Source organism: Spea bombifrons, chromosome 7, assembly GCF_027358695.1.
Source record: "Spea bombifrons isolate aSpeBom1 chromosome 7, aSpeBom1.2.pri, whole genome shotgun sequence".
Lineage (NCBI taxonomy): Eukaryota > Metazoa > Chordata > Amphibia > Anura > Pelobatidae > Spea > Spea bombifrons.
In genome coordinates, this window is record NC_071093.1 from 41,527,476 (window position 1) to 41,555,338 (window position 27,863).

General features: G+C 45.0%; 2 protein-coding genes across 2 annotated transcripts; one reads left to right on the forward strand and one right to left on the reverse strand.

Moving 5' to 3' along the window:
* The first annotated feature begins 854 nt into the window (after window positions 1–854).
* MCRIP2 (MAPK regulated corepressor interacting protein 2) lies at window positions 855–7,343 on the forward strand. The gene is made up of 5 exons (XM_053472184.1): window positions 855–1,017; window positions 1,468–1,564; window positions 3,731–3,855; window positions 4,169–4,258; window positions 6,641–7,343. Exons 1-5 carry the CDS (start codon window positions 966–968, stop codon window positions 6,709–6,711), a joined length of 435 nt encoding a protein of 144 aa, XP_053328159.1. The 5' UTR covers window positions 855–965; the 3' UTR covers window positions 6,712–7,343.
* Window positions 7,344–9,110: 1,767 nt separating this feature from the next.
* Window positions 9,111–27,191, reverse strand: ABCA3 (ATP binding cassette subfamily A member 3). The gene is made up of 31 exons (XM_053472176.1): window positions 26,398–27,191; window positions 23,065–23,149; window positions 22,696–22,951; window positions 21,831–21,958; window positions 21,448–21,613; window positions 20,727–20,986; window positions 20,458–20,574; window positions 20,006–20,126; window positions 19,721–19,894; window positions 19,227–19,408; window positions 18,924–19,070; window positions 18,567–18,696; window positions 18,232–18,386; window positions 17,983–18,138; window positions 17,694–17,904; window positions 17,425–17,575; window positions 17,056–17,154; window positions 16,592–16,775; window positions 16,157–16,466; window positions 15,775–16,048; window positions 15,473–15,677; window positions 14,886–15,105; window positions 14,590–14,748; window positions 13,699–13,868; window positions 13,389–13,523; window positions 13,080–13,274; window positions 12,143–12,330; window positions 11,830–12,000; window positions 11,424–11,608; window positions 10,075–10,148; window positions 9,111–9,747 (listed from the first exon to the last, which is right to left on the reverse strand). The coding sequence occupies exons 2-31, from the start codon at window positions 23,116–23,118 to the stop codon at window positions 9,625–9,627; spliced, it is 5,100 nt and encodes a 1,699-aa protein (XP_053328151.1). The 5' UTR covers window positions 23,119–23,149; window positions 26,398–27,191; the 3' UTR covers window positions 9,111–9,624.
* Window positions 27,192–27,863: the final 672 nt, after the last annotated feature.

The following is a 27,863-nucleotide window of genomic DNA, read 5'->3' on the forward strand; positions in this document are numbered from 1 at the left end:
AAAATGTCTGTGGATTTATCTGTGGATTCGTATTGCAACCCAAAAAAAAGCATTTTATTTACATAAACGTATGAACCAATTTCCCGCTGTTTCTATACACATGGAACTTGTGGAACAATGGAACTTTTATGGCCGTAGAACCCTGTGATAGGGATTTGGGTCCCAAAGAGGGACTTACATTTTAAACAGGGGCATTTGGGTGGTATGCTACAAGTACAACCCTGTATATATTGCCATGTAACTCAACATTGTGCTCTTTCGTTCTATGTACAGTTCTGTATATACTGTCAGCGCAAGGTATGTTAATAGCAACTATGTGGCTACATTACATAAACAGACATACACTATAATAATCATTGAAAGAAAAACATATATATATATATATATATATATATATATATATACACACACACATATATATATATACTCACACACACACACACATACATATATATAATCATCCTAACACTATAGTGCCATCTATAGTGCATATACAACTATATGTACAATATACAATGTAATATATATTTATATTATTCATTAGTATATATTATTCATTAGTATATATTAATATATATCACTAGCTATAAATGCCTTCAGTTAATGATGTATATTATGTGATAGTAACATGGATCTCTATCAGTGCATTATGGTTATAATACAGGGCAGTTCTCTGTACTATAAACATCAAGCTGTATACCCCACAAATACCCCCCTTCATAAACAGATGCCCATAACTGCCCCCTCCCCCACCATCAGCTGCCAGGGCATTGCGCAAAATGTTAGATAATCAGACATGGGGTGCTGTCCCTTTAAGAGTCACGAGGGGCGTGTCACAGCACATGCCTCCTTAAAGAAGCCACAGCTCCGGCTAAAAGTCACAGCCGCCCGCTGATCCAACCGGCATAAGGGGGCATCGCTCTCTCCACGGCACCCCCGAACCTCACCCCTCCTCCCTCCCGGCCATGTACACCATCACCAGAGGGCCCAGCAAGTTAACCACCCAGAGGAGAACAGGTAAAGCTGTGTGTCCGTCCTGTCCATCTGTCTGCCGGTCACCCCTGCAGCGGCAGGTGGCACAGGGCTGATTAGCTACTTACCCTATGCCACCTCCGCAGGGCTCAGGACATTACTACTCCTTGCATGTCACTTCTGCCCCCTTCACAAGCATGGTATGGGTTAAAACTCCCCATTAAACGCAGATGTGTGCCGCAGGCCTGCTATGGACTGGAAGTCCTGATCCTTTAGAACTTAACCCCTTGGGTACCACAGGGATGATGCACTACATGCACTCCATAGTGTGCCAGAGCCACGTATATATTCCATATGTTGTGCATCACCCCCCCCCCCCGGCTCCTGTGTGTGTGTGGATCCAGCAGCTGTTTATAGAATTGTAACATCATTTATATTCAGATACATTATTGGGTGATGTTTCCTCTCCATGCATACATTTTTATTCCTCCCCAGGTCCAAAGCAGCAGATAGACACTAAGCTGCAGGAGCTAAAAAGCAAACAGCAGCTCCTGATCCCCAATACCAGCAGCTCCTGGGAAGCACTTCCAAGGTCAGTAAACACAAAATGCCTCTATAACCCCCCCTCAGGCAGTGGGGTTGAGTTTTGGGGGGTTTAATGGCTGCACTCCAGTTTTTGGGGGGTAGGGGGTGCAGTGGGGTTTGAGGACCTCAGGCACAGCCCCCCATAAACCCCCGGCTGGGGGGTGCTCACATACTCCGGTGATCGGTGGCACTGCCGCGGTGTGACCTTGTGCAGAGGTTACCATGTGCACAGTGTCATTGTCACATGATCCAGCACAGAGGGGGTGTGGTCAGGCTGGTGGGAGTAGCCAGACAGGTGGGAGAGTTAGTGCCTGGTGTTTCTTAACCCTTCCTATCCCAGTATTCATGTGCTTTAACACCTCTAGTGACAAACAATAATTGAGGATGCGTTTACATGTCGGCTGCTGGTATACCTAATCTCACTACCCCCGGCGCTCAGATGGTTAATGTGTTCTAAGGACATTAGGAGAAGGTCGCATTGTCCTTTCCACCATTTTTTTTTGTATAAAATGGTCACTTCCTGGCTCCTAGCTGGGCTAATAGCCATAGTGACCCCTGGGACTCCATTCAGATAAGCGGCTGTGACGCTGTCTATGCAGGAGCCATCGACGTGTTTCTGGAGGCTCGCGGCGGATGCCGACCAGAACGTCGCGGTTTGGCTGATTTTGTGCGCACGGCGTGTAATTTAATTGCTTTGTGTATTAAAAATCACACAGTTTAACAAAAAAAATCCAAAACGGCTTAATCTAGAAGGAGCGGTTCCTCGGCACGGATACGGATTGGATGATTATTATACCCCTTGTCATATATTTTAGGCTGTTTGGAATGCAGGCTGGATTTTAGGGGTTAACTCCTATTCCACCGATGAGTTTTCTTGACCTTTAAAACCCCGTCCTTTGCGATTCTTGTTGCACTTCGACCTTCCCGTCCGTTCTTGGCTTTGAGATTTGGATGATCTTTTATGTTAGCCGGCTTTGGTGTTTTTCGGGGCGGTGAACCCTAAGAAGAATCCTAAGCAGAGACCGTGCGGAATTTGCCAATGGGGAGTGATGGGAGTTGTAGTCTGTAGCCTTTAGTTGGAATCAGTCTGAAGGCTTATCTGCCAAAACAGGACCAGCCGGCCATTAAAGGTCATTTTCTGATGACGGGGCCGGATCAGATAACAGAGCCTTCCCAAGGTTTCGGAAAAATCCATCCGTCTGATACGCCGATAAAGCCTGTATGTATATGAGGGGATATACGTAGCGCCACGGTGACGTTGGACTATCAGAGGACTTGTCGGTTGGCCAATGTCATGTAAACATTGACCAAGAACCTTGAAAGAATAAAAAAAAAAATTAGCGTCCTCCTAAAACGAGCATTCAGAAGGTTCCGATGAAACGATGCTGCGTGGGGGAAGAAATGGTATATTTGTGAATATAAAGCGCTGAGGTCACGCAATCCGATCGGTTAATCCGGTTAGAGATCTTAAACCTGAATCAGCCGGGTGTGTAACGAAATATCTCGCTGCGGCTAAAGTACAATAACCCAACCGGGAGGCTGTTGGGCAAATAATGGCATAAAAAAAAAAAAAAGCAGGGCATTGGATGATGTTACTGCCCCACGTGGGGGGGGGGGTGAGAAGGAACCCCAGCTATTGGAAGGCTTGGGGGCAGAAAGGGCACCATTACTAGGGGGTGTGCCTGATTAGTACCATTATATGGCGGTGTCCTTGAGCACATGGCGGAATCTGCGCATGATTTCTGGATCCATGCCAAACAGATATGCAAAGTCCATATAAAATTCTGTGTCAGGGTGCGACAGGCAGTCATCGGATTTACAGAACTCTTTTTTTTTTTTTTTTTTTTTTTTTTTATATATATGTAAATAAATTTAGCGCCACCCCCCCCCCCCCAAAATGCAGGTATTTCATGAGTTGGCGGGACTACAATTCCCATGATGCCCAGTCCAGTAGAGGACGTACATTGTATGAGCCCAGGGTGAGTGGCAGTAGCCTTCTAGACGTCTGAGTGAGCGCGCATACGAGTACGCATCATCCCTCAAGGCATACTGAAAATCTGCAAGTGTTATTTTTAAGGCCAAAATTGGAATACGGTCATTTCTGTAAGTGCATTATTATTATTATTATTATTATTATTATTCTTTTGCTAAATATCTACTCTTCTCATTACAGTAATCCAGTTCCAAAATTGGTATTCAACCGGGTGAATGGTAAACGAACGCAGACTCCGGCCACAACCCCGGAGGAAGAGGTGTATACGCCGGCACACGAGGAGAACGTCCGCTTCGTCTATCAGGGTGAGATAGATGGTTGGACTATGTATCTCGTCTGCTGTGTCTTCGTTAGATTGCTAGCACCTATGGTCAGTAATATACCGTGAATGGGAAGTGTCAGCCTTCCCAGGAGAGTGGAAGCTGTTATAGCTGAAAAGGGGGGGGTAATATCATATTAATATCTCTGTATTTAGAATGTGATGTCATCAAAGTCCCTGTATGTGTAATGGGCGGGTGTCCCAATACTTTTGTCCATATAGTGTAGGTATTATAGCTCAGAGGCCGGTAACGCTGGACGAAGCCGGTTTTGTAACATTAAGTTTTGCTCTGTCTTCAGCATGGCAGGACGTGCAGCAGAAACTGGAAGGGCAGAACGGAGGAGCCACCCAGCTGTACCAAGATCAGAGTCCGGACTCTTCCTTTAAGAGTAAGACCTCTCGCGTATTGCCCAATGTGCCCCATTTACCACTAAAGCCATATTGGTTACCCGTCTACGCATAAATTGGTGTCAGCGGTGGCAAAAAAAACATGGTTTCCGATTCAACTCGCTGTCTAGAAATAAAGGTAGACTAGGCCACCTTGGTGGGGCTGAATGGGACACGACCACCTATGAAGAATGCGTATTGAGGTACTTGGAACAGCCAATGAGTGGCAGGGAAGCGCTCCCTCTGAACGCATGCGGGAGTCTCGTTAGACTCCCTTGGAGCTCTCTTGTAAGCCATTAGCCAGTGAGTCCGCCGCTAGTGCCAAACATCTCCTGCAAGCCTAGATGCCGAGAGGCTAGAAACCATAAGTTAAAAGTAATGCTGCTATAATACGCATTAAAGTGTATATGATGAGTGGAGTGCGTCCCTCTAATGGATTCCACTGACTTGTTCTAGCAAAAAAAAATCCCAAGTAGCCAAAGTGAAGCAGCCATTGTTCCTGAGCGACATTGCAACAAAGTTCTTTATCCACCAATAAAGATGGACAGGTCCTGGCATGAAGCCCAGACAAATGAAATGATCTTAAATGGTGGAAAGCCTCTTAAATCAACGGTTTCAATGTTGCCAACTTTTTTAATGTAATCGTTCCCAGCGCTACCCCAGCCCTACATAAAATAAATGTGAAACCAAACCGTTTCTGAATATTGGCTTTCCAATCTGAATTTCTACTACTTGTGATTTAGATTCTTTTACATTCAGCTGGATATTGTGTTTCGTTGAGTGTAACTCACTATATTCATTAATCTATGCAAATCGGTTACATTAATATATGTGGGGGTTTTAAATAAATATGTAAAAGTTACACCTGTATTGTATCTGGTTCATTTTGTACCAAGGGTATCTGGACACTTTTGCAGAGCCATTTTACCTCAATTGAACCAATTTGTTTTATTGAGCTGAAGTTATAAGGATAAGGCTGTGGTATTTTTTATTTTTTACTAAAAAATTGTAAATGCACTTCTAACCCTGTATTATATCCTAAAACTATGTTTAAAATAGCAGCCGTACGCGAATGAATGAGACCATGTAATTATGCGTATGGTCCTTATCCATCCATATATCTTCCCCTAATATTCACAAAACTACTTTGGAAACTCTCGACAATTCTGAGCAGGATTGTTTAGGCATGCCTTTTTTTGCCATTTTGCCTAAAATACTGTTAAAACGTACGCGGACTATTCTGGATATATACCGTATTTGCTCGATTATAAGACGAGGTTTTTTCCAGAGCAAATGCTCTGAAAAATACCCCTCGTCTTATAATCGGGGTCGTCTTCTAATCAGACCCCAAAAAAATGCTGGCGCCATGCTGCTTACCGGTCGCGAGCAGCGTCTCTTCTGTTAGAAGCAGGGCAGGAAGCTTGCAGCGTCCTCACAGAACTCTATCTCCCCCCTCCCTCCTCTGAGGGCGGGGCCAGAGAAGTTGCTACAGCCGGTCCCCTGCAGAAGTCTGCGAGTGGGAGATCTGCAGTTCAGGTGAGGGGGTGGGGGAGGGTTTTTGAGTATGTGTGAAGTGTGTGTGATTAAGGGAATGAATGAGTATTTAAATGTTTGTGAATGAGTGTGAGTGTGTGTGTGATAGCATGGATGTGTAAGGGGGGTGGGGGTTGTAGCATGGCATATGGAGGCTGTAATCCCACTGCTATCATCCCCAGGTTCCAGCATGTACTGGCTGCCTTGGCTTGATAGGAGTGTGATTGCTGTTAGCAGTTTGATATATATATATATCAAACTGCTAACAGCAATCACACTCCTATCAAGCCAAGGCAGCCAGTACATGCTGGGTTAAAAGGCATATCATGGGGCTGAGTGGCATATAGGGGGTTAAAATGCATTTCTGGACCTCCAGAAATGCATTTTAACCCCCTATATGCCACTCAGCCCCATGATATGCCTATATACCTCCAGAAATGCTTTATACCCCCCTATATGCCACTCAGCCCCATGATATGCCTTTTAACCCCCTATATGCCAGAGTGGCATACAGGGGTATAAGGCATATCATGGGGCAGAGTGGCAAATAGGGGGGTATAAAGCATTTCTGGGGGCAGAGTGGCATAACTGGGGGGGGGCAGGTTGGCAAATAAAAGGAAATTTAAAAAATATATTTTTCTCAATCATAGCTTTTATTAAACATGAAAATAATTTACATTAATTAATATTTACTGGTAAAACTTTTTCCCTATAGGGTAGTCTTATATTCAGGCTTTTTGTTTTTTTCCTAAATTAATATTTTGATTTTGGGGGGTCGTCTTATAATCGGGGTCGTCTTATAATCGAGCAAATACGGTATGTATAACTTCTGTGTTTCCCCCCCCGTGCAGACTTCGTCCCTATCGATCTCGAGGAGTGGTGGGCTGAGCGATTCCTGGCCAACATCGAGAACTGTGCGTAAGGATAGGAGACCCCCGATTTTTGTGTTGTCATCTGACGCAGGATGTACAAAATGACAGCCCCCACTGGATGCCATTCCCTGCCCCTCACTGGCGACAGACTCAAGCGTGGCTTCCCTCCAACGGGAACCCAAGGGGCTTTCAAAGCGCCTGAGAAATGAAGACAGTATAATGACCTTTTTAGTCCTTTTTCTGGTGCTGAAGATCTTTTTTTGTTGTTGTTCTTGGTCTGTCTTGATGCAGATGAGGACTCGAAACCCATTCTTTGCTGGGTCAGATACCTTTATGAAGGCAGAATGAGATGGTACTGGAGACCATCGTAAAACGTGTTCACCCTTGGAGGAGGGGAACGCCGGTTCCTGGCACGGTCTGTGATTTGTTTTTGCCTTCACCCAGCTCTCTGTATGACAAACTGTGAATGCTCCGTCCTGCCGGCCCTTCAGAGCGCACTACCGACCCGGTCGATGCCTGTAGGACAGCCCCGACTTCCATCAAGTTATTGGCATTTAAAACCGTTATCTAATGCAATATCCAAGACAAGTCTCCCTCTTGCTCCTTTTTTTTTTTATACAGGAGGGGTCTGTACAGAGTGGGAAATGTCTATTTTTCTAAATAAAGGTGGGTTTTTCCTCGGGATGTCCAGGATTTGTGTTAATTCCAGCTTGTATCATTAAAGAACCGGGTATCTTATTGCCCTTCTTCGGGAAACTGGAAGAAACCGTCACATCCCATCCGATTTAAAAAATAATTTAGTAAAGGAATTAAATACGTAAATCCAACCTTTCCTAGAGCGTAATGTGTAAGGGCTGTAGTGGGAACGTACAGGGTCATTTTTGTTGAGTCTTGCACCAGTTGGAAAAAATGGTTGCATTTCATAGAAGGATGAGTGAGGTTCATTATATAAATACATTATTATACAAATAAATTACAGCCCACCTGCATACTTTGGGAATCGGCTTTAAGTGGTACCGGCCGAAGAATGGATACAATTTGCTAATTCCCAAAACGTTAGGTAACTGCCCTGGCATTAGTATTTACTACGGCTGCACCGATACATCGGTGGCCGAAATGTATCGGCCGACAATAGCGCTATCGGCAAAATACCGGAAAAAGAAAAAACATCATCTTCCGCAGGGGCCCTGCCGCTTCCCTCCGTGTTGCTCAGCAGCGGCTCTTGCTTTGTCTCTTTGCTTTCAAACAGACTGCGAGCAACGCAGAGAGAGAGAGAGAGACAGCGGCCCCTGCGTAAGATTACAGTTCAGGTGAGGGTGAATGAACGAGTATTCATACATTTCTGTGAATAAACGAGTTGGAGGAAGCTGGTTTGCCGCAAGTCAAGCAGTTCAACAATCAACACAACCCTTTAGCGAATAAACCCCTAGAAAAGTTGCAGCTGGGGGGCGCATCAATCCCCTCGATATTCAGTACGTGCCAAGTATGCCTCTACCTGTTTCTCGCATTCCCAAAACTTTGTACGAGATCAAACGGTGCACTAACGTCCAATAAAACAGAATCAGCTGGTGTTTGTCAAAAGAGCAGCATAAATAAGATTTATTAAGTTTATACAATCAAATGCCTTTTTGGAGCAATCAAAAAAAAAAAATGGTTGAAAAGAAAAAAAAAAAAGGATCATATACATATTTCCCTCATTATTCTCACAAAATACACAAGTTTCACTTTCATAATAAGCCGGACCTAAGACTCCGCAAGGATCGGTACGGTACCCATTAATCCAACGGAAACGGGGGAGGCAATCGCAAACAGCGTTACAAAACAATCTGACAATTATCCTATAAACCCTGCTGGCAGAGATAACAGGTTTTAAATGCGTCGGCTTTTAACCCTTTGTGACATCAATTACCAAACCTCTACCCACCTCTTTTGCCTGGCATGCAATTTTACCTGCATGATTAGATGACTTTTTAGACACAGAACATCTGCCCCAAACCCTCTTATAGGCGAAGGGTTCCGTTTAACTTTCTTTTATACAGAGAACGATATTACATTACGGTACGGTTTAGGTGCCACTAGAAAGCCAGACTGTAAAGAGATTTAAGCTCCCAAAATGCAGCTGTGACCCCTAGAGCTCTTGGACCCTCTATAGGAGCTCCAAGAGGCTATAAGGCACTGCGGGAGTTGGATAACCGCTGCATGTAAGAACCGCTGCAATCGTGAAACTGACCCCGCTCGGTATACCTAATGAAATGCACGGATCTGGGGACTGTCATTATCTTCCTGGTTAAGCAACGTCTGTATGTCCAGCTATCGGTGAACTACAAATCCCATGATCATCCGCTGGTTTTAGGCTGTCCAGCTGTGAACTCGTATGAACCCCGGAAGCAGTCTGGCAACCGTCTGTCTTCTGGGTTTCCAACCGGACTCAATGAATAGGCAAGCTTGTAACAAATTAGAACCAAAACTGGAACTGTGGAGCACAGAAAGGATTCAGGCAGGTTAAAAATGCTGCCTAAAAACACAGTTCCTTCTTATTCCAGGAACACACAGTGGTCATACCTGCGACTGCAAATAAAAAATATGGCCCAATACTTAAAATCAGAACGGCCGAATGGCCAAGCACCTCCATGCCTCGCTTCCTAGATTGCCGCTGCTGCATAATCATGGGAGTTGTAGTTCAGCAATAGCTAAACGGTTCAAAGGTTACCTTTCCCTGCCACGGAGAGGCATTCTGAAGAAGAGACAGCCCCGGGGAGAGCACAACTCATGGACGGACATAAAGGACGGGACAACCATGGACGGATACACAAAATAGGAGGGACCTCAGGGCAGACACAGAGCCAACAGCGTCTGCATCAGGCCTGGACAGAGATCGGCCTCTACGTCAGTGCAGTTTTTTTTCCCAGGCCAACATGCGCAGCCCCTCGTGGTTCACAGTCGCACTGCGAGAGAGGAATCATTTATACTTCCGGCGGCTGCTGAAAATGGCTGAAACTCAGGAAGACTTGTTCCAAGGAGATCTGGCTCACGCAGTAATCCTCAAGGTTAAATTTCTCCTTGGCCTTTTCTAAAGTCCCAAACACCTGACGGGAAAGAAGGATTCAGGTCAGACACCAGAGAACGTGACAGACCGGGACCAGCCACGGGTAACTTAACTGAACAAGACTGGAGTGCAACACTGTATCAAGCTTTATTCTGAATCTGAAAATATCAATATAGCTAGATATTCAGGGTAAAACCGGATATCTTTTTTTTTTTTTTACATACATGTCTTTAGTTAACATGCATTCATTTGTGCCGAATCAGCCATTCAACCGATATCAGATCAACCAGCGCACGTTTATGAATACGCATATAATAACATTTCCCAGAAGGCGTTAACATCACGCAGAGTAAAAGCCATTATTTACCTGCGCCCAGCTCAGCTCCTGGCTGGTGATATGGTAATGCACCATGCCCTGGTGTTCATGTTTCAGCACGCTGCCTGCAACGGTAGGAAGAAACACAGCAGTTTGTAATGCTTGCTTTCGACACCTTGTTTGACAACTCTATTCATTCCTAAAGCGTTAAGGTTCAGAGAGGTGTGCAGCACTGGACCATACAAAGCCTATCACACACACACACCCTATCATTCCCATACCATAAATGGCTGCAGCTATTTGCTAATTCATTTACATTTTTTTTTAAACTATTACTTTTTTATGTTACTTTTCTTAATTTGTGACCCCTGTTTAAAACATAAGCTTATCGACGGGTTAAATTCTCAACAATTAATTTACGTTACAAAACACACAACTACATCCTGTTTGTCGATGAATAATGTCAATTCTCATGGCATGTACATCCTAGAAGAGTGAGGGAAGACATGATGGAAACATTCAGATATATTGAGGAATTAGATAAAGATGGGGGCATTTTTAATAAGAATGAGAAGTGCTAGAATTAGAGGGCACGGTCTAAAAGTGGTACATTAAATTGTACTTTAAAGAAAGGTAGTGGATGCCTGGAAGAGGCTGCCAGTGGAATGTGGTACCGACAAAAACAAGAAATTATTTCAGAAAAGGACAAAGTGATTCAAAAAGTGCAGAATGAATGAACCAATTGGATCTGAAATACAACCATCTGTTCTGTATCCATAAATCTATCGATGTGCATGAACTCTCCTTCTGTACATGCCACCCATTCTCTAAATGTTTGCCGACATCATCTGCTACATGTTTGTTTACAGAATAACAAGACAGGAATGAGGTCACGTGGGTCTTAACAACACAGCAATCACAGCAGAGGTCACAGTAACAGCTGAACACGTCATCACGTATGATGCAGCAGGACACTCGTCAATGGCCATACTTCATCCCAATAATAGCGGTCGCCAGGATTTTAGTGAAGGGAAGTCTGTTTTTGGAATAATATTTCTAACATAACATATAAAAATAATGGGGAGCAGGGGAGATAAATTAGTTAATATTAGAATTAAGTTTATATCATGGCATTACAATTAAGCTATAACTAAGCTTGGTTGGGGGACCCAGTTATTGAATAGGTTATAGCAAAAGGAATAAAAAATCACCCCGTCTGCACATGTATATATTAATCTGTCTTTATATACACACATGGATTTACAATCCTGCTACATTTAAAGCATCTGTTACCTTTGCTTAGATCACACCATTTGCTAAGATGCCCCCCATTCACTATAAGGTCTAGTCATTCCAAACATCCCACCAGGTGATGCCCACCTTTTCATCGCCCCACTCACCTGGGAAGATTGTATCAACGAACTCCTTGAAAGCAGATAGATCCTCGCCCCCTTTCAAAGTCTTGGCTAGTAAAGTATATCCGCTGCCAAATTTCCCTTTAAGGTGTTGAGGGCTGCCAAGGCACTTGAGCTGTCCGTTCACCATGATGGCAAGACGGGTGCAAAGGGCTTCACACTCCTCCATGCTGGCAACACAAAGAAAAGCCAAGAAATTGTTACCCAGAAAGGAAGACTGGAACATAAATCAATCCAAAGGAACATATTAGTTATCTACAATATAAGCCTCTGGTTTCCTTTTCTCTTTCTCCTCCTTGGTTCTAAACAATCACAGCTTTCCTTCTCATTCCATGAGAACGATCAAGGCATTGCCTTGACATCATCAGAGCATTGTCCCAAACTTCTCTACCTGTGCGAGGTGATGATCACAGCCTTTCCATTCTCCCGTGTTCTTGTAACTGCATCCCACAACAGCCTACGGGCTACAGGGTCCATTCCCGTTGAAGGTTCATCCATGAAAATGACTGGTGGACCTCCAATCAAGGCTATTCCAGCGCTGAGCTTCCTCTTGTTCCCACCGCTGAGCGTAGAAAAGATAGCATGGAATGTGTGACCGAGAAGTACGATAAGTATGGGATCGAGTAAGAGAAAGAAAAACAAACAAAACAAACCAAAAAAAGATATAAGAGGTGAACAAAGAGATAGTGATCATTCCTCCGTACCTGTAATTCCGCACCAATTTATTGGCATGGGCTTCAAGAAGCAGTCCACGGAGCATGTTCTCCACGCAACTGACAATGTATCCCTCAGGGACGCCGCGCAGCCGAGCATACATGCACAGAGTCTCCCGTCCAGTCATGTGGTCTAATAAGGGGTCAAACTGCGGACAGTAGCCGATACGCTTCTGAACCTAGGAGAGGTAGAAGTAATGTCCTTCAGGTCAAGGGATGAAAAAGCATGCGCCGCAGCACCGCGCAGGACAAAATACACACATAAAGCAACCAAGAAACCATATGGTTCGTGAGGACGAGAGTAAGGGGTGGGAAAAAAGCAAGTTATGAAGCCTGCAGGATGAACTTTATCCCAGATCCTCATGGCGTAAAGAATGTCCAGGCAAGAAGTATAAAGAAGTGATTGACCCCTAAATAAAAAATCAGCGATCAAAAGGTTTGTTGTCTGTGTTGAGCCAGCTGGAGGTGAGTTTGAGCTGAAGATCTGGGTAATTTATAGAACATAGTAATGATGTAATATGAGCGGCACATCGAGCCCTCAGCGGAACGCTGGCAGATAAGTCATCTGGAACGAACTCAACAATCTCAATCATGGAACAAGCCGGTGAGTAGAGTACAGTAAACATGGAGGGAGTTCATTTTGATTTTAGCGATACTACCTACGTATAATATTTGGTATTTGGTAATAAGCTTAAGGCCTAAATCTTTAACTCTTTAAAGCTTTTGGTCAGCTATGTCTGGTGAAAGCATAAAGCATATTAGTTGAATAAAGCTCTTCTATATATTAAGCTGCACTAATTACTATATTAATAATGTTATTTGTAACTCCAGTAGGCTCCTTCTATCAGAAAAGTCTGGTTATCCAATGCATTGCCTACCACAACCCTTTATTTCTCTAGGGAAAGCGTGCTAGTTCTAGATGAGTTACCTTTTTGATGCTATGGAGAATGCTGTGGCCATCGATGTAAGCATCTCCAGAGCTGACCGTCTCATCTCCGGTCAGCATACGGAACGTGGTGGTCTTCCCTGCCCCATTAAACCCCAGAAGTCCAAAGCACTCTCCCTTATTAACAGCTAGAGATATCCGGTCGACTGCAAGAACCAGGCTGCGGCGTCCGTACACCTTCAAAATTAGAAAGAAACAGAAGTTGTTTGAAAAACACAACAGGACCTTGAACCTTTCGTCTTATGCTATCTGCATCTTCTCGTCCACCAGAAATGCCTCCACCTCTCTTACCTTGCTGAGTTCTCTGATGACCAGAGGACTTCCAAGAGTGGCAAGCTGTTCCACCGGAGACTCCAAAACCTTCTTCCTCTCATCTGCTACATCCCGATCTTCTGGAGGAGTAACAGGGGGTTCTGGCAGTGCCAGCTAAGAGTGGAAGAAGAAGAAGAAGGCCACTGTTGACTTATGTTCACAGAGCAGCATCTAATGGTTCATTGCGATTTGTATCCTTCCAATTCCAGATGGCATGCAGCCATTGTCCCCATGTGATAACATACTCCCCAACATTACTTGTTCCCTATTTACAGTCCCCTTTCCATACCCAATGATGGCGTTTGAACTTGCAGAACACGTTGTACAGGCGACAGAGCACTTGGCTTTCGATGATGAAGAGGAAGCAGAGGAAGGCCAAACCTTGAACAGCCATGGCGGTAAGATATCGACCCACCCCAGGTGGGGACCAAGAGTAATAATTTTTCTGATAGCTGATATCTGGTGGGGAGATAATTAGAATTACTTTCAAACAGGTTCCTAACATAACAAGTAAAACAAATACGAGACGATCCACCAAGAACAGACAGTCGCTTCATCCCCTGTCCTACGGTGCGTCCACGCTAGGGGGCATCTCAAGTTTTAGCTTCCTTGTGCCATTACAGAGAAACAATCTCCATCTACATATCAGTCTGACCCTGTCCAAAGGGCAATGCAGAACGGAAACGTGTGGCAAATTTAATCTGCACAATGGAAGCCAACAACCCCAGACATACGTTTCAGCTTTCATTGGCCTCATCCATGGGACACGGTTGGTATCTCCATGAGAGCAAGGAGGTCCACGACTTATTACATGATAATGCTCCACTAACAGCAGAGCAATGGGGACATATTGTCTAAATGGGATAAATGTGTAACACTCCCCTTGCTCTTAAGAGAAAGAGCAAAACCAAAAATATTTATAGCTATTAAAAAAGGTATTGAGGAGCAGTTTATAATTACATAGAATGTGTGCAATATAATAAAAATAATAATAATAATATTACTATTATTATATCCAAACATACATATATTTCATACAGTCCTTATCATACAGCGGTGACCAGCGATTTGCTCGGCCGGAGTGGCCGACCTGGCCACACGTTAGTACTTCGTATTAACATACACATGTGAGAGAATGCAGATATACCGTATGTCAGTCCATTAGCGGACTGTTACTCACTCATCGCTTTACAGATGAACTCGGTGGTAAGAGATTCAGTGCAGAACTTAATGAAGTGATAGTTTTCATAGAAGTCGCTGAATGATCTTCCCAGACAGTAATTGGGCAGCACCAAGAAGACAAGATCCAAGGTGTGCGACAGATCCACCAGGCCAAGGGCTGATTGAGACATGATGGGGAGAGAACGTGACAGCTTTACAAAAGTATTGTGAAAACACAAAAGCAACACAAGAGAGCAAACAAGAGATGGGAACAAACAAAACGCCATGTTCATCGCAGTCTCCAAGAGATCTCACCTGGAATGCTCATGATGGTCACCGACAGGAAACTGGCAGTGCCAGATAGGATGTTGAAGATGGTCAAACGGGTATAAGCCGTGGCGGTGGAGGTGAAGAGAAAGCTGAACAAGTACATCAGAGGGATGACGGCCCAGCCATACAAGAGCAACATCAGCATGACATCTACCAAGTGACGGTCATCGGTGTACGCTTTAACTTCAAAGGCCTGGAACACCACCTGGAAAGGACAAAATGCTTACAGGTCAAAATAATAGCGTACAAAGAAGGCACCCGAGTGACGAGTGCGATGGCTTAGGAGGGGTACAGCAAGGGAAACGGAGAAATTTGACACCGGCATGAATGGCAGAATCCTAAATATGCATTCAGGTGGGGTAAAGGGAAGGAGTAGAGGGATTCGGAAGTTGGTACCATTGAAGAAGAATGCGTAGGCAACAGTAAGGGTGAGATAAGAATAGTAAAGTAAGAGGGAAAGAACAGAGAATGAAGACGGAGCGGATATGTGGATAGAATGTAAAATGCATGCATACAGGTGTGTGAATCGGTATTTAAGGTGTTCGGCCGCCCCTCGCACAGTTTGTTCTCACCAGCATGAATACGCATGGGATTAGGAAATTAAGCATATCCCAGGTCAGGGCCGACAGCCAGTAGCTGAAAGACGACGCTCCGCTCACAAACTGCACGTGCTTCGATTTCACTGCCCTCTCTCCGACCAACAAAATGGAAAAGGTGCTCGCCAGGGAGGCCATCCCGTACAGCAGGTTAATGGCAATGGCAAAGCCGGTCTGTCCCCTCGAAAACAAGGAAAAATAAAACAAATGTAAAAAAAAAAATATAATAATAATAATAATTAAAAGCGATTGCTGGATTTAGATGACATTTTTCTTACTGCTGAAGCTGGTCCTGCGCGGTCTCTGTAGTGTTTCGTGGTTGGGGGTAATTGGTGACAGAGATGGAAGCTTCAGGTCCGGCAATTAACTTGAAAAGAGCATTGTCTGCCAGGGCAAGCGCGGCAGCAACGGCATGAAAGGCCTGATTATTGAAGAGCGCGGTGAGTTTGATACGCGGGCCGACGCTCTGAATATCAGCGGCACAAAGGCAGTGTTCAGCAAACAGCGCCCCTTCGTCGGAGGCCTTGGCGAGAAGGTACTCATCAATGGTGTCTAAAACAAAAGCGGGACGGAATAAGGGACATAAATAAAAGCCAGGTAGCATGCAGGACAATATGGTATATGTCGGCTTCCCCGTCTGCATAGTTACAGGAGACTCACCGCCTAGAACTTCTTGTGGTTCAGTCAGCTGTCCGTCAAACTGATCTCTGAAACTCTGAGCCAAGCTCTGTATCAAAGCGGATGCGTTGGGGGGCAGAGTGTATGGCACCACGGTGCGTCCGTAGGGAGCGAGGCTGAGCTCAAGTGCTGGAGAGTCCTGCGGGCCAGGAAAAGTCTTCCCCACCACCAGCGCCAACGCGGTGAAAACAAGGGGCACCAAGAACTGTCCCACAACCATCTTCCAGTTCCGCCAGCTGTACGTGGCACGCTTCACAAAGAGGGCATAGAACTGCTGGCACCACATAGAGCACTAAAAAAACCAACGGAGGAGAAATAAGGTTGGGGCACGACAAGTAAAGAAACATACATGTTTCCTAAAAGACACAAATCTTGGAGTCTACCCCCAAACCCAAATCATTCAGGATATGCTCTTACCCCGGCATTGAGTTTAATGTTGGAGCAGTCCTCGGTGATAAGCGTCCCGCTGTCTTCCGTACAGTCGCTCATGGAACAGGATTCTTCTGCTCTCCAGTCGTTGGCGCGCCGCTCATGCTGGTACTGGAGAGGGGGCAGCTGGATAGCCTGAATGTCCAGACTGGTGTCCACCAGTTTTCCCACCCTGACAAACACAATATCATACTGTAACGCACACTAAAAAAATAAAAATTTAAAGGCAACTGACAAGCAAGCGTTACGAGTTACTTTTAGAAAATAGAAAACTAAGACTAACTATGAATATTGTTCTCAATGTAAATATTCTTTACGCTCTAAAGGGAGAAAAAAACATTAAGTGAATACCGGATTAAAAATTAATGAGAACTTTAAAAGGCGAGCAAGCAATTTATTTTGTTGCATTACTCCTTATATTAGTTTCAATTAAGTGACCGACAGAAACTCACCGTAAGAACACCTCCTCCATGGTGGTAACAGATGCCCCATAACTTGAAATCCCCAACTCCCGCCTGCGCAGCTCCAGCTCCGAGAAAAGCGGCTCAAACCTGAAATCAGATCACAGAACAATTTTAAAAATTACAGGTAAACGGTATAAATCCGCTGTATCAAATACAGTAATTTCTAGCCATTCCAGAATATTCTTGGCCCTCTCGGTAATGCGCCTGGTCACTATGAGTTTTAGGCATCTAATATGCACAGGCTGGTGACTTAAATGGGGGTTAAGAAATGTTATTGCTTCACACGGTGCCTGAGAGCCTTGACCAGGGGTACAAGGTAGATGAATAGCGAGGGGAGGCAGGTGCATGCGGGGTTACCTGTGGGTGCTTTCCTTGGGTAAGATGTAAGACAGTTCAGCTCCTGCGTTGCTCTCCAAGGTGGCATTAGGTACGTAACTGGTAACAAGCTCAGTAATCTCTTCCACCTGGCAGTGTGGCTCCTTCACCATCACCATGTGATAGCCGGCACCTGTTGGTCAAAGGTGAAAGGTCATCAGACAGAGCAGTAACTACTTAGCATTTATTTAAAAAAACAATGTCTTTCAGTTCTGTAATTGGATAGGATCTTGCTGCAGATGCTCACTCACCGTATTTGCTTTTCAGGAAAAGCGAGGACCCGCAGCACTGCAGCTGTCCCTGAGCCATGATGGCAATCCGATCACCCAGCAGATCAGCCTCGTCCATAAAGTGAGTGGTGAGCAGGAGGGTACGGTCTTGTTTGTGACGCTGTAGAAGCTCCCACGTGTCCCTGCGAGATGCCGGGTCCATCCCTGAGGTTGGTTCATCCAACATCACAACCTATAATGAGTAATGATTTACAAATTGCCATGTCTAGAACAACTACCCAGGGACACATAGCTCAAGAACACCACTGACCTTTGACCCTGCAATCAGGGCAATCCCAATGGACAGCTTGCGGCAGGTGCCCCCCGACAGCTGGTTACTCAGGGCATGGCGCTTCTCCTCCAGCCTTAGCATTTGAAGGATATTTTCAACCTCTTCTGGGCATTTCCAGCGCGGGCATCCCTTCAACTGAAATCAAGAGGACAAACCACAGCCGATCACTAACCCAAAGAGTATGCGCTTGTGTAAAAGTTCACTGCTTCTGCCCAAAAGGCTGCTCACCCCTGCATAGAAAAAAAGATGTTCCTCAACAGTGAGACCGTGGAACAGGACGTCGTGTTGGGGGCATAGTCCCAGGCTGCGTCGGATAAGAGCCATGTCCCGAGTGATCTCCAAGCCCCCGATGTAACATTCCCCGGATGATGGTGGGAAAAGCCCTGAAAGAGAGGACACGTGGCATGAGTGGGGTTAAAAGACAGAGGATAAAACAAGGATGGTTTGGTTAACACGCACGGGCTGATAGACAGGATAGAGAAAATAAAAGTACATGATAACTTTATACATAGGACGGCACATTTCGTGGGGTAATGGCTTGGGGTGCCACCGGAGGGCAGTACCTGTCAGCATGGAGAGGGTTGTGCTCTTTCCGGCCCCGTTGTGTCCCAGCAACACAGTAATTTGGCCTTCATACATGTTGAGCGTGAGGTCCCGCACTGCAGCGCGCTTCTTACCGTTCACACGGAATGCCTAGAAGTGGAAGAGAGATCGATGATTCAAGGATCAAGAGATGGGAAATGAGGGTGTGGGGTGTAGAAAGCGGTCCGGCTCACCTGTGTAACTAAAATGTATGCAGTAGATACCATGAGACCACCGCAGCTATGCCTTCCACCCCTACAGAAGCTTAGCCATACCATTTCAAGGGGATACATAAGAAATATTGGTACTGAAATAAATCAAAAAGATCTGATACTGACCTTTGTTAAATGCTTTAAACGGACCCCTGGCACCAGATCAGAAGGGTCCTCTTCCAGATATTCTCCTTTCAAGACCTTTTCTGGGTCCTCCTCGTCCTCCTTTTCTATACCCTCTGCCACCCTGGGTGTCCCGCACCAATAAGACGGCTGTAAAACAGTGCGATGATAATATTACATCACTATACATGTCGTAGATCCGCGCAGGTATATAAAGCTATGTGGGACAAAAGGAGGGGGCATCATGGCTGTTGGGTAATAGGATATAGAATATAGTTTAAGGATCGGTTTGGGGAGAACTCTTACCAGAATGAAGAAATACCATGGTTGAGGTACTCCATAGTCGCCTGGCATGACGGCCTCCACGTACCACCCAACGAGGAAGTAAAGAAAACTATCGAACAGAAGCATCTCCAAGACCTGTCCCAGGGTGAAGTTATCATCCACGCTGACTGGAGTGAACAGATTAGTCCACTGAGCTCCAGTCCCTAAAACACAAGCATAGACTCAAATTATACTTCCAAAAGGCCAACATCGGTTCCTATACCAAGGCTCTTCCATGCCAAGTTGGGTCTGGGAGAAGCAGTACTTTTATCGTTCACTAAGCATCTAGCTTGAGGGCCTTGAGAAAGTTCGCATTAGATTTTCTCTGGGTAGAGAAAGGTGTTATTCCAGAAATGCGGTGTCCTCAGGTATATCGGCCCAGGAAAGAGCGAACGTCAAAGATGAAAAGTCAGCTTGGTTCCGGGATAACGTACAGAACCCTAAGAATAGAGATCAAGCAGGCAAATCAAACTGACCTTTGCCTTCAAACATCCCGATGAGCTGAGCCCCCATGGCCATGCCAACGTTGGAAATAAGGCAAGACGCCAGCTTCTCACTGTGCGTTATTATGTCATAGCGAGGAGAGATGAAGAAATATGGAATGTAGGAGAAGAAATACAGGAAGCCACCGGCTGCAGCTGCAATGTTCGCTGTTGTGAAACAAAAACATTAAAAAGGTGAGAGGGATCGTTGGCCAACCTCAATCGATTATAATTCAATATAAGTGGCGAAAGAATGCCGCCGACAGACATTTATCTCACCTCTGGAGAAGAAGCTGCTGATCATGAAGCTGAAGCAAATGGTGGAAACGGCAAAAACCATCAGATAGACAAAAACGAGGGTGGGATCACTCCGGGTGAGGACTGCACCCTGTCCGCTTACCTGAAACACACATCAAGGAGTAAGACGGAGACGGACACGGGCCGACAGACATACAAAGCTAAACAGAGGCTTAATAGGGCTCAAAACATTAATTATTTTAAGGAAAAACACAGAATACAAGCGGATACACCATGGAACACACACAAACCTAAAAAATAACAGCATGACTTTTTATTGTTTTCTCAAAAAGAGGAACATTTAGGTTTTCTCCTATTTTTTTTTTTTTACGAGTAATTTAAAAAAAGATGACTGGACTCTGACCTCACCGGCCAAGTAATCGAAAATGACACACATTAAAAAGATGACATAATACTCTAGAGGAGTTACTGACCTGGACGCAGAGCAGCAAAGTGACAAAGAACACAGACACGCAGAGCAGGAGGAAGAAATGAATGAACCAAGCGGATGAGTGAAGCCAGGAACTGAGGCCCATGACGCGCATGTACTCCTGAAAAACAAAGATTTGTCAGATCCGTGTAAACATGTCGATCGGGAAATAGGCATAAACTACACAACGGGGTTGTGGACATTTTTTTTTTTTTTTATTCTTGCCGATCCGATGAAGCATTACGGACCGGACGAAGCCGCACACGCACTCACCTTCAGTTTCCTTTCCTTCTCGAGTACCAGGGCGCGCACGATACTCAGCGAGGTGTACGTGAAGCTCAGCATCACCAGCAGGGGCAGCTGGTTCTGTATAGCCAGGATAAACAGGTCACTGACATAGGGAGGGAAGGGAAAACGACGCATGGACACATCAACGGTGTCCAGAAGCGCGCGAGCACTGTCATTGGCGTGGTGGCTGATGATGGCGCGATTCACTGCATGCTGTACGGCAAGGAAGCCCTCACGCTGGTAACCTGCACGCAAAAAAAGGTGGGCTATGCTTAGCGGGGGGATTTTGGACCACTACCTGAATATTGTTTTTGTATGTTTCAGTTGCAGTTACACGACTATAAGGGTATATAAAGAAACACCTGGATCCTTTCTGTGCTCCAATTATGGATTTTCCATACACATTGAGCATACCAGCAGATGTGTCCTCCAGGGACAAGAACTTCAAGATGATTATGAGTAAGATTTTATATACGGCTGGAGGTGAATGCTAAAAATCATCAGCTACTGATCAGCTTAAATGGTAGGTTTGAGAAAAAAAGCTGCTGAGAGCCCCAACTACCCACTGTACCCACAGTTGGTATCCACCAACACAAGTTTACACTGAGCTTTATAATAAAGGTGTGATGACCATGCATCAATCCCATGTGGGTGACTTTAACAAGGAGAATCTATAAGGATGACCCTTTGTGGATCTCATTCTCACCAGGATTTCCTCCGGTATCGTCTTTTGCTTCACGTGGTCCTGGCAGCTGGAACAGCGGAAAGAGGTATCTTGTGTGCCAGTTCCGATCCACATTTGGGTTCAGCCCAGTTCGCTCGCTTAACGGTGCGTTCCGTGGACTGTACTTGAAGCGCAGCTTGTAACTGACCTACGACAGCGGCAGAGAGACAAAGACTAAGGCGGCTGACCAAGAAACGGTTCTTCAATGTCAACAAGCAGGCTGTCTGAAGGCACTGAGGACGAGAACCCCTACAAGCTCAAAACAGAACGCTGCAAAATTCCTACAGGGAAATGAATTACTCTGCATGAAGTCCAGCGATATCCGGTGACCCGAATGGGGCACATTAGGTCATTCTGAGAGTTACCTGGAGTGGCAGACGATCAGCACTTTGGTTAAAGCTGTTCTCAAACACCAAAGCAGCCAAAAAATTGCCGGACCGGTTGTCGTGTCTGATGAACTTCTCAAAATCAGCTTCTGTGGGAAATCCACTAGCTGCAGAAAAAAACAGAAGCCGGGAAGGGAAGTTAGTAAAATGTATGGCACATAATTACCCCAAAATACAGAGGAGAACGGAGTTATGACATATGACCATATCAGCTTATATAGCCTGCTGTCCCATGGAGAAGTTCTACGGTGCTACGTAGAACGGCAAACCAGTTGGGATGGGAAACCTGTTTTGGGGTTTTTTATTTTAGATTTCATGTTTTTATAAATGATATTTTCACAAGCAGGAAATTGTTATAATTTATCTACCACTGAGAATCTTTCTGGAATATTCTTATATATGAGAGGAATTAAGGCCACAGCTATTATAAAGGAAGTCATTAGAATGTACCATTAAAACAAAAGAAATGTCAGCCGAGCATTGAGCGCCCGATTGTTTACAAGGTGAGAAAAAGAACGCATTTGTTTAAATATATGATTAAAATGGTAGGAAACATTAAAGGACCACGGGCAGGTAGGATTTAAAGAACTAACGTGAAAATAACACATAATAGAAATCAAAATAACCGCTGAATGTAAAATGAGCGGGGAAGAGATTGTAAGACAGATGGAGTTAGGGGTCAGAGTACTGGAGGGGCAGCCATAGTTCAAGGATGGGTTAATATTAGAGAAATGATGGCTTGGTAAGCGATGGACACTAGGGCAAAGAAGTACGTGAACTACATTAAGTACATAAAGAAGTGAAATAAGGCGGAGGAGGGTATTTCCTACGTGACGCTCTTTACCATTGATGTCAATATGGAGGTCTCTCCCCACAGCTAAGGCAATGTCACGGACGGCATCGCTGTGGGAAGGCACATAAGCCAGTTCCCAAGGACCAAAATTGTAGAAAAAGGAGGGCATGGAGGGGAAGGCCATCTCTTTGTATACGGTCGCATTGGGATGCGTCACCGACGGGACCCTTTGGCGCAGTGCAATCAAGATGGCAGAAAAGAGGAGCGGCAAAGCCAACTCAATCACGGTCACCAGCACCTGGCGTTTCTGTAAAGAAAAGGGGACCGAGTTATATCACCCACATATTGGAAACCCCACCAGCAAGGCATCTATCTCTGAACATGACCCCGTTTTGGAGACCACACAACCTTGAATATTACCTGGAGGGTGTAGTTCTTCCACAGGAGAAGTCCCAGCTGTCTAAACACAACCATTCTGGAATCAGAGTCGCGGGGTCCACAGGCTCTGCGCAAACATAAAAGGTAGAATATCACCCAATTCATAAAACATCACCCGATTCCCACATCCGCATGACTTTTAGACACTTCTACCTATAGATGACTTTTAGACACTTCTACCTATAGATGACTTTTAGACACTTCTACCTATCGATGACTTTTAGACACTTCTACCTATAGCTGACTTTTAGACACTTCTACCCGCAGACTCTGTAGCCCCCATAATGTGTAGGGTCGTTGTGAAAGGGAAAAGAAAGTTCAAGTGACCCTTTAGCACACTGCCATAGCACTCCTCATTCTTCTTAAGTGTCCCGAAGGCTTATCTTTGAAGGCGAGTGGGACACTTGTGGACGGAGGAGGGAGAGGGCAATGACGCAGGTAGACCTCTATTGCAAAATACGCACACCGAGGTGCAATATTTTGCAACATTAACACTTTTAGCTCCCACGGAAGGTTCGGAACGGGCAAGCAAATCATCCAAAAGGATTCCCTATGAAACTTTACCAAGAGGAAATACAAAACGGGGATTCTGGAGACGTTTAATAACAATTACATATAAATATATTCGGGACCAATACAAACCCTGGTGTGGAACTCTGTTCATAAACAGGACTATGCACAGGACGCGTGGTCATGCGTTCAGACTGGAAGAAAGGAGATTTAGTCTAAGGCAGAGGAAAGGGTTTTTTACAGTAAGGACAGTAAGGATGTGGAATTCTCCGCCTGCAGAGGTAGTTTTATCGGAGTCTCTACAGACGTTTAAACTGCAACTGGATGGATACCTGGAAAAACATAATATTCAGGGATATAATCTTTAATTATGGGGAAACAACTTATTGATCCGAGGAGAAATCTGAAATTTTGGGGTCAAGAAGGAATTTTTTCCCTGGTTAGCGCAAAATTGGAAAGAGCCAAACTGGGTTTTCTTGCCTTCTTTTGGATCAACAGCAACAAATTAACAGATATAGGAAAGGCTGAATTTGATAGACGCATGTCTTTTCAGCCTATGTAACTATAGCCAGCTAACTATCCATAGGCATTTCTTAAAGAGGTAAACGGTGAAATCCGTAGCGACACATAAAAATGCTAGATACCCCACATAGCTGGCTTCATGAAAGGAAGCGGTTAATGAATTACTAGCAGGATATATAACCTTTTTTGGGGTCTGGTGTAGCGCACTGCATGCCCATCTGGCACCTAAAGGGCTTAAGGAAGTGAAAGTATCATTTGGAACGGAAGCCGAGAGACTGTAATTGGTAAATGATGAAGCAGCACACAGACCAAAAATGTTTCAGATTGCGCGGAGAGGAAAATATTAGTCCACCCCGGGGAAGGCGGCTGTATGTAGCTCGGAGTCAACTGAGGTGGACAGTCCTTAATGGAACAATGCCGTGCAAACGTCTTTCCATAAGTGATAATTAGAACAATTAAAAGGGTTTAGATGGAGTAGACAAACAGCAAGGAATTGAAAGTGATCAGTACTTACCCCCTGCTCTGAAAAGCACCGTGTGAGTCTGATGCCCAAAAACCTCAATATGAACACTTTACCTGCGTCTCCAAAAAGTACACCTTAGTTACGGAGCATTCCGATTGGCTAATCATCCTGTCTGTCATACTACTGGCCCATAATAATGGGTGGTATACACTACAGGCAAGTGGGACTAATCATTTGGCAGTGGAAGTGCGGGGGGGGGGGAGAGGAGGAGAGGAGGAGAGGAGGAGAGGAGGAGAGGAGGAGGAAGGCTCTGAAGTATTACAGATGCCACGCACTTCAGCGTCTTTGGACTTCTTGCTGCACAGAAAGAACAGGGGTGGGGGGACATCGTCCAGCCAAACAGCCAATATAGTGATCTTTTCCAAGGGCCAACCACTAGGGAATCCTCTCTCTACCAAAACTAATATAGAAAAGACCCAAGAGGTCTTCAAATCTTATGTGACTCGAGATATTACTCTTGGAAAGTTGGTCCACTAAAAGCTATGAAAAAAAATCTCTGCATTCTTTTTTAGGACCAATATGGCAATATGTGTGTTCAAATTACTCCCATTACAAAAGTCATTTTATCTTATCATATGTATGAATCATTATATTTTACTGGCTCTGTGCTGATGTCACTTGGCATCAATCACCAGCCTGTCCTGCCCATCAGAGGAATTCCAGGGACTTGTTTGATTTCCTGGTTAATCCAAAAATGTCAAAATTGTACGCTTCTCTCCCAAGTTTAAGGGAACGGAAAAAAGCGTCGCTCACCCCTCCACAGGCCACGTATTAGCCACACGGGATTTAAAGCAATGGGGTGGTCAAGAGGAAGGTTTTAATTCAAGGAGGTCAAGGAGGGGAGAATGGGGGTAGTAAGGAGTCCAACACACCTGACATTTCTAACCTGGCATCAAGTTAATAGATATATCGTGGGTCAAAATTAAAAAATGTAAACGTTAACAATGTTTCTTCCCAATGAAGATGTCCTCCCAAACCTGCTGATTGTAACTTAGGAGATACCAAGTAGGTCACCATACAATATGCTGGTCTACTGATCCCACCAAAGGTGATGAGAATCTTTCTCCAACAAAACAACATCTAACTGTAGAATTCTATCCAATTCGATCCCCACGACCACATTCTAGAATGCCTCAACTCTCGCAAAATAATAAGATACAAACCATCTTTCATTTCAAGACTGTTTCAATTGTGGGTGGTATCAATCATTTTGAGTTCTTCAAGGGCAATGGTCATTAAAACAATGTGTTCCAAGTTTCCAAATGTATCGATGAATTAGAACGTTTGATTATAGATTTGTCTAACAATTGTATTTATTTTAAAACAAAAACTGGGGCGCCCCGAGTTTTTGTTTTGTTGTTTGATTTAAACACAGTAAGGGAGTTGCTTTGTTTCTTGTTGAGCAGCCTGTTCCACATATTTCTGTTTTAACTAGTGGCGCAGCGCCAGTCAGTTTTATTATACAGTAAATGAAATGATAGATGTTTGTGGCATGGCCGAAGAATACTTCATTGCCTGTTTAAAAGGGGATAGGGGGACAAGGGATAGGAAAAGCGCCCCGTACAAGGACACCGGTGTCCACAGCAAGGTTTGTGAAGATCCATTGAACGTCATTAAATTGTCCACCACTGACCCCAGTAAATGTCCGCCATGAGCAATGTTGGTGCCGACCCCTGGGGGTGAAACCTCTTACTAGCTATCGAAAAACATTAATAATATTGCCATAAGGGACAACAAATCCAGCAATTCTGATATCTTACCTCGATGATTCTTATGCGATAAGTTATATCGGCTTCTGCCAGCTACAGACTTCCACGAAGAGGCTGGATAAAGATCTGGTCTTCGGCTGGCTCTTCCTCAAACGACCGTTTTTCGGTTTCAAACCCCAATACACAGAGTAATAGGTTTGTTGACTTTCATATTTTAAAAACACCAAGGAACTACAAGCTGCGAGGTAGGTTACAGATTTTACGAGGGATCGTCTACAGATCGTGGCTTCCTGTTTAGACGATGCTTTGGATAAGGGCTTCGCTTTACAGCTTCTGTCTCAGCAGATTATAATTCATGTCCCATGTTTCTGTAAAGCACCTGCCCCAGGTATCCACGCCGCTCCTTTGCTCCACGATCTCTCTATAGGGTGTCTATATAGGTAGTCGTTGCAGCATCACTCGGAGGATTCCATCAATGAAATCTTAAAGGGCAGCCACATCTCCGTTGGTGTCTCAGGGTGACTGCCGAGTCCTTTGTCTTCTTCAGGGCAGATAAAGTAGCCCCGGAGGCTGTCTGAAGGCAGATGTCACAGAGCCGCTGTCTTTAGGAACCCTTTGTTTGCAAGGCCCCAGGCATTATGTGACAAGCCCTGCTGTATCTGATGTCCCCGCAGACCTGCCGTTACGTCTCCCTTATCGTGAGCGCTGCCTGCCTTCAGTGTATGGAACCCGAGCCCATCTTAAATGCAACAGGGTGACAGGGCAGGGGCTGTCTGTCTCTCCGGGGTGACCCAGTCCCTCAGTAAACGTCTCTGAGGGCAGGAGCTGTGGTCTCTAGCTCTGGCTGCAGGGCTCAGTATGTGAGCTGATGTCTCAGTATGTGAGCTGATGTCTCATACTGCAGTTGCTCTCCTTCTTCCCAAGTGCTGCAGTCTCTGTGCCGCTCTATATTCCTCCAGATGCCCCAGTCTCTGCCCTCCCCCCTCTATGGTTCTCCAGGAGCTCCAATTTCTGACCCCCCTATCCCTCTTCGAGCCCCGAAGTCTCTGACCCCCTATGTCTCTTCGGATACTGCGGTCTCTCCCTTCAGGTGCTGCAGTCTCTATCTGCCATGGATTCAGACGGCCGATTACGTCACCGTTCTCCCGACGAACACAACACTGCCTCAATTCCCAGCCGCTTCCGGGTTAGATCACATGACCAGATCCTGGCACCATCACGTGACCAGCAATGCTCCTGCTGGGATTCAGGCCAGGAGGGGGGGAGGTTTGTGTACAAGGCGAGCTGATCAGGTTCATCCTGTGTTTGTACCCTTTGTCTGAGTGGAGGAGGGGCACCGGGGTTAATAAAAGAGTTGAAGGGCAGATGGTAGCGGAGATAGGTTTAGAAACAGGGCTGGGTGCGACTCTGTTTTTAAATTGTAACCACAATAGGCCAAAGGCAGGGTGATCTTTATTATGGTAAATGAAGTTGTTAAAATGTTACCCCAGTGGTTCAATATACATGATCTGATAAAA

Excerpts from the sequence above, each read along its gene's own strand:
- MCRIP2 (XM_053472184.1), top strand. The coding sequence starts at position 966 with ATGTACACCATCACCAGAGGGCCCAGCAAGTTAACCACCCAGAGGAGA. Across the intron at positions 1,018-1,467 it reads AACCACCCAGAGGAGAACAG|GTCCAAAGCAGCAGATAGAC; the intron begins GTAAAGCTGTGT and ends ATTCCTCCCCAG. Across the intron at positions 4,259-6,640 it reads TCCGGACTCTTCCTTTAAGA|ACTTCGTCCCTATCGATCTC; the intron begins GTAAGACCTCTC and ends CCCCCCGTGCAG.
- ABCA3 (XM_053472176.1), bottom strand. The coding sequence starts at position 23,118 with ATGGTTGTGTTTAGACAGCTGGGACTTCTCCTGTGGAAGAACTACACC. Across the intron at positions 11,609-11,829 it reads GTGATCATCACCTCGCACAG|CATGGAGGAGTGTGAAGCCC; the intron begins GTAGAGAAGTTT and ends TTGTGTTGCCAG. Across the intron at positions 10,149-11,423 it reads CGTTGATACAATCTTCCCAG|GCAGCGTGCTGAAACATGAA; the intron begins GTGAGTGGGGCG and ends CTACCGTTGCAG.